Source organism: Chamaea fasciata, unplaced genomic scaffold (genome assembly GCF_029207755.1).
Source record: "Chamaea fasciata isolate MVZ Bird 193981 ecotype frontalis unplaced genomic scaffold, bChaFas1.0.hap1 SCAF_1, whole genome shotgun sequence".
In the NCBI taxonomy this organism is placed as follows: domain Eukaryota; kingdom Metazoa; phylum Chordata; class Aves; order Passeriformes; family Sylviidae; genus Chamaea; species Chamaea fasciata.
This window is the reverse complement of record NW_027094086.1, coordinates 19,928,184-19,940,399: the sequence shown is the minus strand read 5'-3', so window position 1 is coordinate 19,940,399 and position 12,216 is coordinate 19,928,184. Positions and strand designations below refer to the sequence as shown.

The 12,216-nt window shown below is 36.4% G+C and overlaps 1 protein-coding gene across 1 annotated transcript in view; it reads right to left on the bottom strand.

The window, feature by feature from the left end:
- The window catches only part of LRP12 (LDL receptor related protein 12), a 51,217-nt gene that overhangs the window by 5,485 nt on the left and 33,516 nt on the right, over window positions 1-12,216 (bottom strand). The window contains exons 3-6 of the mRNA XM_066177447.1: window positions 9,550-9,685; window positions 7,881-8,083; window positions 2,136-3,237; window positions 1,158-1,290 (exon numbers count right to left, since the gene is read on the bottom strand). Of these exons, the coding sequence (XP_066033544.1) occupies window positions 1,158-1,290; window positions 2,136-3,237; window positions 7,881-8,083; window positions 9,550-9,685 (1,574 nt within the window). The remainder of the gene's footprint in view (window positions 1-1,157; window positions 1,291-2,135; window positions 3,238-7,880; window positions 8,084-9,549; window positions 9,686-12,216) is intronic.

Genomic DNA, 12,216 nt, shown 5'->3' with positions numbered 1-12,216 from the left:
CTAGAGGACTTACACTTCTGGGCATGACAACTGCACTGTCTCCAGAGACTTTCTTGAACTAACCCTACCTCAAGAGACTTGTGAACACAGATCCATCATAAACTGGTGAAGGTTAATTTTTTTGGAAAAGAGGACAGCAAGCCAAAATTGCAAAAGTACACAATTGGTTTGACGCAGCAACATACTGATCTTCATTATAACCACACTAAACCACTGAAAAAGAACAAGGGATTCTACAGTGTTCACTACAGACATTTATTAAATTCATTAATGAAGTTCAGTGCTAATTTAGCTAGACAAAAAATCCTTACAATGTTTTTTTAAAGCCTCTCATGCAAATCGCAATTTATTTTCCATTTTTCCTCCGCAAAATATTTTGTGACAGATCCCAGCTGCTTGTGAACATGTGAGCATGAAAGAACATGTGATAGTAATGTAATTTTTTCTCACAATAAACTTTGCTGTATTAACTGCAACACAATATAATTAATGCCAACTCTAATAGAGCACAGCAGGATTCCCAGACTAAGACTTTTCTTCCATTTCTCACAAGAGCTTTATGACCCAAAGATATTTTTAACTATTTAAAAAGTTTTCTTGAAAGAAATTATCAACTAAGTAAGAAATGCATTAATCATCCACCTTTGAATCTGGATGACTAGAAACTATTAACTGCCATTTACTAGCTTTTGCTTTGTTATCATTCATAATTCTGTGTGATGTTACACCCTGCCCTTGTCCATCATCTCATTATGCACAGCAGGCATGAACGCACCTACACACTGTGCATGTGAAATACCATTGTGCATTAGAAGTTTAGGTCTTCTTTCCCAAACTGGAAAGTGCCATCTTGCAATCTTTTCTTTCACAACAGTAATACAAAACATACAATTAGATCTACCCATCTATTACTTTTCATGCAAGAGGGGGTTCTACAGTGTGTATTACTGGCATAATCAACAAAAGAAAGCCTGCAAATGAAATTGTGGTGTTACTATATCGTGATTTTGTTCAAGGCCTAATCATTTGTATAACACTTAATGACTTGAAAGAAGAAAAAGGAAATGCTGTAAAGGAAAAGGAAGCAGATGAAAGTTAAAATATCTTTATTTCAGTCTCCTTAAAATTTAAAGGTGCCTGCTATTTTGAAATCTTACCTGATTTGGGGAACAAACAGGGAAATCTTCAACTGGTGGAATTAAACCCTGGGCAATTAATTGTCCATAGGATGGAGGAGCTTCTCGTCTTAACAGTTCAGCCTCAACCCTTGACAAATGAGTTTCAAATGATCTTTCAAAGAAAAAAGAGATTTTAGAATACATACAACACTGATTTATGTATTCATATATATTAAAGAATGAAAGTACTTGAGACTACTATAATCTGAAATAAAAAACTTCAGAAGATGAAGTTTTGCTAATTTAATTGAAGTTTAATTCGCAAAGAATACAAAGCCATTCCTGTGAGTCTGTCCAGCTGAAATGAGAGCAAAAAACCCCAACCCAACAATAAGTTTCTTAAAAACAAACAAACAAACCAGTCCAAATCAATCCATGGGCTAAATATAAAAAGCACCATGAATAACGCTTATATTATTGTAAAAGATTGAAGGATATGTAATCCTGGTATGAACTAGCCTACAAGAGATGTTACATGCAGTTATATAAAGAACCGTGATATAAATTGCAAATTAATTAACTGCAGTTTCTCCACAATTCCTTTTTAGTAACACCATCTGAAAGCTTTAACCCTCTACAGTGAAGTGATCAGAATACTTCTATCCTCTTTTCTTCACTGGAGGAGTAGTCAGCCCCTGGAACAGGCCCCCCAGGAAACTGGGTCATGGCACCCAGCCTTCAGAGTTCAAGGAGCATCTGGACAATGCTCAGCCATAGGCCTTAGCAAAGTTTAGCTTCAGATGTCCTGCAAGAAGCAGGGAGTTAGACTTGATATTCCTTAAGGGTCCCTTCCAACCTGACAACTCTATGATTATCTAATCTCTTTTTACTATCAAAGAAAAAGGAGCAATGTCTTCACAAATCACATGCCAACAATACCCGTATGGCAATAAAACGACTTTAAGTACAAACAACAGAAAACACCAAAAACATTTAATAAGGTTGAGTTCTACTTACCTTCGCTCAAACATCCTGAGTGAGTACAATTTACAAGTGCATCCCAGTGCAATGACAAGCAGCAAACCACAGATAAGACTCCCAATGACAGCTGCAGTTATCACTCTAGTGGGCACAATGACTGGGCAATTCTCTTCGTCACTGCCATCGCCACAGTCATCTTGAGAATCACAAACCCAGCTCTCAAACACACAGCGGTTATTTTTACAGTGAAAATTGCCTGGCTGACAGAAGAAACAATTCTTTTCATCTGAACCATTAGGGCAATGATTCTGGTAGTTGCAGCGATCTGAACGAGGGTAGCAAACACCATTTCGAGAGCAGGGAAATTCATCTCTTTGGCACATGGTGCAGTTGGTTTCATCCCTTCCATTTGGACAGTGCCAGTAGCCATCGCAGCGTTGCTGCTCTGTGTAGCACCCCCAATTTCCACCGCATGGGATTTCCCAGGGCAAACAGAAGCCATCAACTTGATAGGTTGCATTGAACCCTCTTGCGGCATTCACTTTGTCAGCACAAAAATGCACTCTTATCTGTCCAGAGGATGAAACAACTGTGAGGGGAGCATGAGAGTCAAATGCTGTCAGTACACGCAACAGCCTCCGTGGATTCTCCTCTAATCCATCATATATTTTGACATAGTCTCCATAACCTGTACCATCAAGTTTAAAGTCGGTGAATCGCAAGATTACTTTGCGATGATCACCAGTGTCTATCAGCCAGGTGCAGTTGCTGCCAGGTGGATAGAAGTCAGGATAGTTGGGAGAACTGAAAGTACCATAAAAGTATTTTAACCACTGCCCACATGTTGGCACATCACAGTCTATTTCATCTCCCAGGTCAAGACAATCAATGTTACCATCACATTTTAAAGATTCTGGAAGGCAAGTGTAAAGCTTGGTGAAGTGGGAAAGACACTGGAACTGATTGTTTGCACAAGGCTGAAAGGAAGAAGCTGTTGGAGGATTAGCTTTGGCACAGATTTCTTCGTCTGAGTTGTCTCCACATTCATCCATATTGTTACATTTCCAACTTTCTGGAATACACTTCCCATTAGCACAATGAAACTGGTCACAATCACAACTTGGTTCATCAGATTTTCCTGAAAAAAAAAATAAAATTCTTAGAGCTTAGCATTTTATGGTTTGTGTTGCATATTTATTTGCCTGCACCAGGTACTTCAGAAAGGCAAAGCAAATGCCTGAAGTGTCTTTAAACCATGGCAACTTTCAGCAAATTTCAAGACAAAACAGTTTTTCCAAGTCAAAATTTCATCAACATATCAGCATGAACCTTATCCTTAGTTGATTTCAGTCAAATAACTTTAACCCAAGCAAGAAAACAATGCTCATTAATAGCTATGGAGAAATCTGACTTCTAATATGCTGAACATAAGTTAGAAAAACACTCATCTATCACTCAAAATACAGAAACATTTTGTGCTGCAGTATCAGTTATCTCCTCAAATTCTTTCCCAGAAAAGCAGTCAGAATCTCTTCTGCTTTTGGAGGTTCCTACTTTGTACCAAAGGATCTAAGGCAAGAGAGAAGCTGACAGCTGAAGATTACCTATTACCACCAACCAAAGAAAGAAACCTCTGTCGTCTCCTTTTCCCACTGTTAGCGCTCCTGCCTCTCCTGCAGCAACTAAGATGGGAGTGCAGGAAATGCAAAAATGCATCCTTGCCTTGACTTTTTTAAAGTTCCAGCCATGTTGAACAAAGAAGCATACCTGGGATCCAAGTTATTTCAGCTCTGCAACAACTCAGGTGAATCAAACACTGCTGTATCATTTTCAATCACTGTTATTTCTACAAACCACAGTACAGACCATAAAATTTGCTATAAAACAAACTGTCATGGTCAAAATGTTTAAAACAAGTCTGCAATGCACATGGTCCTACACAGCAGTAATTCAGAAAATAAACTAGACAAATATACATTCATTCTAAGGAACATTGTACCTAAGGTTTTGATAAGGAAATGGAAGGCATGATGAGCTCACTGAAATCCTGATGCTCCCAGGAGAAGCATGTTTTATCTTTTTTTACAAGAGAACAACTCAGATTGGAAGGAGAGCATCTAATAAAATCATCTTCTCAAAACAAGGCCAACTAGTGTTTGATTAGGCTCTTCAGGGCCTTCTCCAATCAAGTATGTTTAAAGTTCCAGTGATTTACTATACAATATGAATAAAGTTTTCACAGCTAGCTTGAATTTTCCTTGCTGCAACTAATCGGCTGTGATAGGTCAAGTCATATCTTATTTCTGTTCTCCTTTTCTTCTATTTTAATGTATCTTAGAAAGCATTAAAATAAATAACTTAAAATAATATTTTTTCTTTACAAAAGCACAACACGTAATTTTTAAATGTCACAAATTCTAAGACTTCTAAAAAGTGAATGCGGGAAAAAATGAAATCATCAAGAGTGATACATGTTATAAGCACCGCTAAAGAATGTTTAATTCTACAAATTTGCCTCCAAAGACGGAAGAATGAAAGGAGAGCAAAATGTATGTGCTGCAAGTGACTCATTTTCAGAACATGTTCATTTCACTAAAAAAAATCTGAAGAACAGATGCAGTATAAACGATACTATCTTCTTGTTCTGTTACAGATATATAAGTATTTATATATATATAGTACACTCACACACATACATATGGTTCACAATATTAGCATGGCAAAGTTGGAACCTTGGCCTTAAATTTAAAACCTGTAGAACTGAACTGCTAGACTAGTCCTACCTACATTGAATGACAATGCTCCATAGGTGGAGGTAATAGAATAGTAGGTAGGAGGTAGGAGGTAGTAGAATATGCATCATTGAACCTGTTCAAGTACTGATTATAATCTAGCTCAGTCCTTCTGCATTGCAGAACCTGGAAGAGGTTGAGAAGAAAGCTGTAATACGGAGTTATAAATATTGATGGGAATACCGCAGTAACAAACAGGATACAATTTCAAACCAAGCACTTCCTTCTGCAAGCTTTTAAACATACCAGAAAAGAGCTCGGATACTTGATCCTGATTTAGCATTTTTAATCAGCAATCCTGCAATCCTCACACAAAGAAAACTTACCTACGAATCAAAACATAGAGTCTTAAAATCATAAGAGATGTACTAAGTAAGACTAACTTTGGGAGTGGTACCACAAAAGACTTCAGGATAGCACAAGATCATTACTAGCAGCACCCATATACAGTTATAGCCAAAGGACTAACACAATTCTTCCCTGCATTTACAGTGGCCATTGACCTCTGTGCTTTTAATAACTTTATTTTCCACTCTACATCACCATTAGTCAGCTCTATCCCATTTCAACTCCCATAATTAAAAAGGCTGATAAATAATAAGTAGCAGGAGGAAGACAGAGTGAAGAAAGACAAGTAAAAGTGGCACAAAATTTACTTTCTAGTCCAGTATCCTTCCTACCTGTAACGCTTCTTTCTTTCCTATTATTGGTTTGTTTTAAGTTAAATATAAATACTTACCTATTGTTTTCTTTAAACAAGAATTAATTCAAACAATTCACATGACCTATCTTCCACATCAGATTTTAAACATGGGGCTCCCTAACGGTCACTTTTGCACTTGGAGTCTGTAGTGTTTCTATCATTCCAGCACAGATAGGCCTAACTTGCATCCAAGTAACTATAATGTATTACTGTTTTTCCCCTTTTTCTAGGATGACTTGCCAACTTTGAGAGTAGCCTTAAAAACACTGAATGAAATAGTCTATTGAGGTGTTAATCTGAGCACTACTGCACAATGCCGATGAGAGAAACCAAACATAATGGCACAGTTCACACATGGCGAAAGTGTTAGCATTTCAGGAGCCTTTTTTGACACTCAAAGGCAGAAATGACCAGATTATTACTAAAGCAACTGTCAACTCCTCTCCTATATAGAGGTTAGTTTAGAAGATTAAAAGACCATTCTGATTGCTGAAATACTACACTTTCACCTCAGTTGTGAGGAAATACTTCCTAAGTATTTATCAAATATGGGGAGCAAACTCAAGCCAAAGTTTCAGTAAGGCCTGTTTGTTAAAAAATGAACAAACCTCCCCAAAATAAAATTTATTTCTTTTAAAAATGACGTTTATAAACATAGGATTAAAGTCTTAAGCACTCTAATCTACAATACAAAATAGAAGAAATCAATTAACAGAAAAAACTGCTTATTATTGAAAATGTTACCCCTTCTTCCAATAGGAGTTACATAATGAAATTCTCTCAAGATCAGAGAAAAAGAGAGGAAAGGGTTTTCAGAAAAATTCTACAAAAGCCCATGGTTTACCTCCCCTACCTATTCCCCTACCACTCTTATCCAAGGAATACTTTCTTCTCAAAACCCCTTAGGAAGGAATGCTGCCTTTCCTCTGCACCTGCTTCGAGAGAGAGGTGAAAAGGGCAGAAACTGATGCCTGACACAGGGTAACAGTGTTCACCTGAGCCATTGGCAGCACAGGATAACTGATGAGCCAGTGGCTTCTTCTCTTCTCCCTGAAGTTTTTTGGTGAGACAGTGCATAAAATCCAGGTAGAACACTGCCCTAAAAGCTAGGCCAGCATCAAATGCAAGGCTGCATTACTTCTTCAAGACCTACTGAAGTGCAAGGAGCTGAACCACAAAAGGAGCTTTTTTGTAGACTTGAGAACAGTGATAGAGAGAGGTAAGTGTGCTTGGAAACTTGTTTGTGAGAGACTGATGTAGTGGAGAAAGCTACTAGGTAAGAAGAGTGCACAGTACAAACCAGGAGTAAATACGCCTTAGACTAGAGGAGATCAGGGGTAGATTTACTGAATCTTGTTGAAACAGATTTGAAGGCTGGATAGCATTGCATATGTTTACAAGTATGAATTGTTTTATGGAGAAGTCAAAAGTCAACGTGCACAGAGATCTGGAGCAGGCCAGTGAGTGGTTATAGGCACACTCAGAGAGAGCAAGGTAACATGAAATCATTGTGAAAACCAAGAAAAATCTAATCCAGTATTCAAGATGATCATGATGTGGAACACCATAATCATGCTATTACATAAAACTGTAATAACTCTTAAAATCAGGAAAAGTTTGAAACTAGTCTTGGCCCACAACTGGCTTCCTCCTCTCCCTTGGAAACCTCTAATAGAACAAAAATGGCTCACAAAACAGTCTCAAACTATCACTCCGGGTAACTAGTTTTTATCACATCCTGTAATTACGCAAGAAAAATTTTGCACGTACAGAATTATATCTGCACTTGGCTGGATTAATCTATCATATTAATGTAGTAGGGTTTTTTAGGTTTATTTTTTAAAAGACAGTATGCCTTCTGGAGATGGGAAAAATAATGCAAATTCTGTGAGAAATGTAAAAAAAAATCCTGCTATTCCTTTACTGTCTCACTGTATTTATAATACTCAGAAGTTTACCCAACTATTTTAACAAATTTTAGTCTGATGAAAACATTTCAAATCCTACCATGTTAAAAGAACTTCCAGGTGCCTACTACTACTGGCTAACCTTTTCTTCCCAAATATCATTCAATCTGCTTATTGCTACTCCCACTTTGAATATTGAAATTGTACACAGGATCAAAATACATTACCTAATCTGAAATTTCTCTGATTTCAACAGACCTTGAGCTGACTACAGGAAAGACCCGTAGCCAGTACTGTACCCTGTTAGAGGGAAGTAATTCTTGAAACAGGAAACAAAAGTGAAACCATAAAATTATACTAGGTAACATTTGAAACATACCAGCAAAGTAGGCTAATCTGAAGCCTTTTCTGGAGATGCTATCATCTGAATGAAACCTTATCCAAACATGATCCTGTGAAGAGATGTACGGTGACGGAATGGAAGAACCACATGCTCTATAACCTTCAGTGTTCTTGTAGCTTCCAATTGTTAACCAATCCGAGCTGCATCGTCGAGATCCCTGAACATCAAAATCTTGAAAGCTGAAAAAGAGAAAAGGTCAAAATTGCTACTGAACTGAATATTACACAAAAAAGCTGCTGAATTACTACACTCAAAAGCTGCTGAATTACTACACTCAAAAATTAGTTTGAAGTTCTTTTTGACATAAAGAAATACTTCTGAAATAAAAAGAGTAGCTTGTCTACCCATGTAGAAATAGGATTTAACCTTGTGCTGATATTTTTATATTACGAGGACAGCAAGTATCCATTCTGTCAAATAAAATATTGCATCCACCCTCTAAAGAAACACAATTTTGCTACAATAACCCACATTGTTTTAATATAAAATTCTGTTCATGAAATTGTCCTTATGTGTCTCTATTTAATGACTTTCATACACTACTAAGTGATTTTAACTCAAATTTCACCAGAATTTTAGCCAACGTTATGCTTATGGCAGTATTATGTTTTGACATTACAAATGCAGCTAAATTGTTCAAAATTATGTTTTCAGATAAGACTTTCTCCCAGTTGCACTACTCAGCTACCCAAGCATTATGTCATGGACTGTCATGGTATGGCTGCACTAGGTCAAGACAAGCTGCCACGGTAATGATGTGTGAGGGGAGACTGTCCAAAACAGGGCTGTACAGACAACAGAGCACTACCAGAACTGAAATGTGGTATGTATGAGTGAAGTAAACAACATGAAAGAAAACAGGAGTTTTATTAAAAATAAACAGTATGAAAAGTTTAGAAAGCATTCTAGTAGATTAACAGCTTTACTTACTTTACATTGCATTTATGCCAGTTAAATATTAAGTAGAAAGATTGTTTAAATTTAGAAGCAGAACTTAAATAAGTAACTGATGTCAAAGCAATTACTTCATGAAGAGCAGTTTCTTGGGTCAGCGAGTCTGAACCGGAAACTGAAGAAAATCTGCAGGTAATGCAGTTTCATAATCAAGTCTATGAAGCAGTACTAACTTGTATGTTGATGCTAAAAGAAATTAGTTATCAGAAACGAACTGATGAGAACTTGAATCCACAAGTTTTTTACATTACTACTTTAGAAAAGTTACAAGATATGTGAAACTGTGAGAAGCTCTCTGCATCAAAACTCAGCCTTTCCTAAACTGCAGTCATATATATTGACTTGCTCTTTGTTCCTGACATTTTTAAGCACACCAAGAGACCTCATAGCAATGAAGCACTACACCATTTAGTCTACACACTTTTTAATGAAAAATTCCTATGTTTCAGACACATTGAAAAAATTCAAATAAATGAGCACAATGAAATTTTTTCTACTCAGATTCTCCAGCCAAAAAGCAAATGCCACATGGCTGTGTGCGAGCAAATCAGACAAAGGAAAGGTAAAAACCAGACAGAACTGAAATCCTTCACTTACGGGAAGAAAGAGAAAACTGGTATGTGCACAACTGACAGTTAAAGTCTGGTTAGTACTTCTTCAATCCACAAGGACAATACAGGAGCACTGTTACCTTATAGTAATGATCTCCCCTGGGTTGGCATGGATGTACCAGCTGCAGTTAATTCGAGCAGGATACTCAGAGGGCCACCCTGGACTTGTGATTGTTCCGCTTGGTGATCGAATTTGTTCTGGAATATCTCCACAAGCTAAAAAATTCATATATATTGAAAGCAACTTGATTAATTACGTTTTTTTAAAAGCCAATAGGACAAAAAATCCCACCCCACCAATCAGCATTTAATCAGGGAGAACATCAAAGTGAGCTAGATGACATACCAATTAAAAACCCCACAAATTCTAAAGGAGTTTGTAATGGAACATGTCAGCCAAAAGATGTTTTCCAACACTGCCAGTGCAGCTGTTTTTACTTATGTCAATTACTATTACAGATTTTAAAAGATTATTCTGTGTGGACTTTGACAACTTTATTAAGGTAAAGATTTTTTTATTTTTAAATTTTATTTTTAGTCTTTACAAAGATTAAGACCTTACCATGCATTAAGACCTTACAGTGAGAAGCACATTAGAAGGTGAAAAACAAATTAAAGCTAAATATTCAGGCAGCTGAAATTTCCTGTCTTAGGTAGATCCAGTGTTTGACCATCAATTAAATACCTTTCCCCTTCCAGATCTTGGCATGGAAATGACCTCCATACACTATTCCAAATGCTTGAAAGGAAAAGAGCACTTACTGCAGCAGAGAGATCTGCACAACTACATTTCTGATAATGGACTTATATTAAGAAAGCTTATATTTATAGGTCTAATTATATGCAACTGAAGTAACTCAGTCATTTGTACTCTTACTTTATAATAAGTGTAGCTTTCTGCACTGGCCTTAACTCAGCTGTTGTTTCTTCCACAGCTCAAGTGTTCTCAATTCTTCTGATTTTATTTGAGGTAATGTACTTACACTTAACTTTGTGGATTTTGTTTTCCTGTTTTTCCCCCCTCTTAGCAGCCTCATATCCAATACCTGTCATACAGCATATACACAACCTTCACATAAACAGGCTAGAATGCTCTCACTGCAGAGCTTCAAATTACGAGGAAGTCTCAGTGGCAAGCAAACACATTAAAAGTAACTGCTCTTTGTGCTTTTATTTTTCAATTTTATCACTTATAGTCCAAAATCTGCCAAGCTGTCAAAGTTACTGGTATTCCAGTAAGTTACACACAGTAGTCTGAACAAAAGAACTACTACAAATAAGGAAGCACTTCCAGTCTGATCATCAAAAGCTTTTAGAATTCCTATTTGATTAAAATAGCCAATCAGAACTGATGAATAAACAAACATGATGAAGAATGAACAGCATTTATTACAGTGGAAAAGTTGTAATAATGTAATTCGTGGACAGGTTAGTTTTTTCTATTTTTATACACAATCAAGCTTTTAAAATAATTTTGCAATAATACATAGACTGAAATCATAAAATATTAAAATCTTAAATTATTATTACTTTAAAGTATTTCTATATGGCATACCAAATACACTTTAAAATATATTTTAGAATGACTAAAAGATTAAAATGTTGACATATGTCTAAATTTTCTATATTAACTTAAATACCACAGCAAAAATAAAACTCGGGAAATTTTCTATTTTCCTGTATATCTGTAAGAGAATAGTGCTTTAAACAGTAGGACACAGGAGCTGCCCTAATATATCGGGATGAAAGTCAAAAAATACAGAAAGATATTATTTCATTTGAATATGCAATCATTCACTTTTTTTTTAATTTTTGTGCAAACCCTATAGGTGGTGCTCTAACACCATGATAATTTGGAACACAGCTCCCGTGTTAGTGATCTTCTGGTACTTAACATTTGTTCAGGCAATAAATGTAAGGATTTGAAAGAAAAGCTGGTTATTCAGTTGTTAAAGTAAAATAGCAGTTTTAACAAAACCCAAAAAACATACAGAACAAAAACATGCAAAAAAAGTAGAAGAATGCCTAGATAGTTTGTATCAAGCTTGCAAATGCTGGCAACAATTCCACATACTACTTGCTTACTACTGAAATAGTCCCCAGTTTCAAAAAAGTTGCCTGGAGGTGAAATTCACACTACAACATACACCTGCTATCAGGTATTTCGAAACTGACAGACAAAATTTTTGTCACTGAGAACCTCTAAGGTAGCTATTAAGTTTACCTGACAAAGGAAACTTTGCACTAAAATTCATAAAACCCAATACACTCATCATGGGTTCATTCAGTTTTACAGAGCTCACCTCCAAAAACATTAACATGCTAAAGACCACATCAGTGCAAACAGTAATGTACTTGAACACAAGTATGAATGGAAGAAATTCCACATGAAAATCCTGTGTAACCAAGGTAGTGCTTTCAGAGCACACGAAAGCTTCCAGTTTTACTCAAACTCAGGATTTTTTTATCCTTTCCAGAACAAACCTTATCCCTGTAATTTCTACATTCTTTTATTAAGGTATCTTTTCTCTGTTTCCAGTAAAGCTCACACTACAGAGCTAAGAGCAAAAGATGATCATCTGCAACACCATCCAATATGGGGAGAGAGAAGCAGACTATGGAGGGCACGAGGAAGCAAGAATGAGCACAGGCACAACAATACAGGGTGAACAAAACTGTACAAGTACTGTAGAAGACAAAACACTGAAGAAAGTATTTATGTGGGGATTCAAAAAAAAGGGAATGGA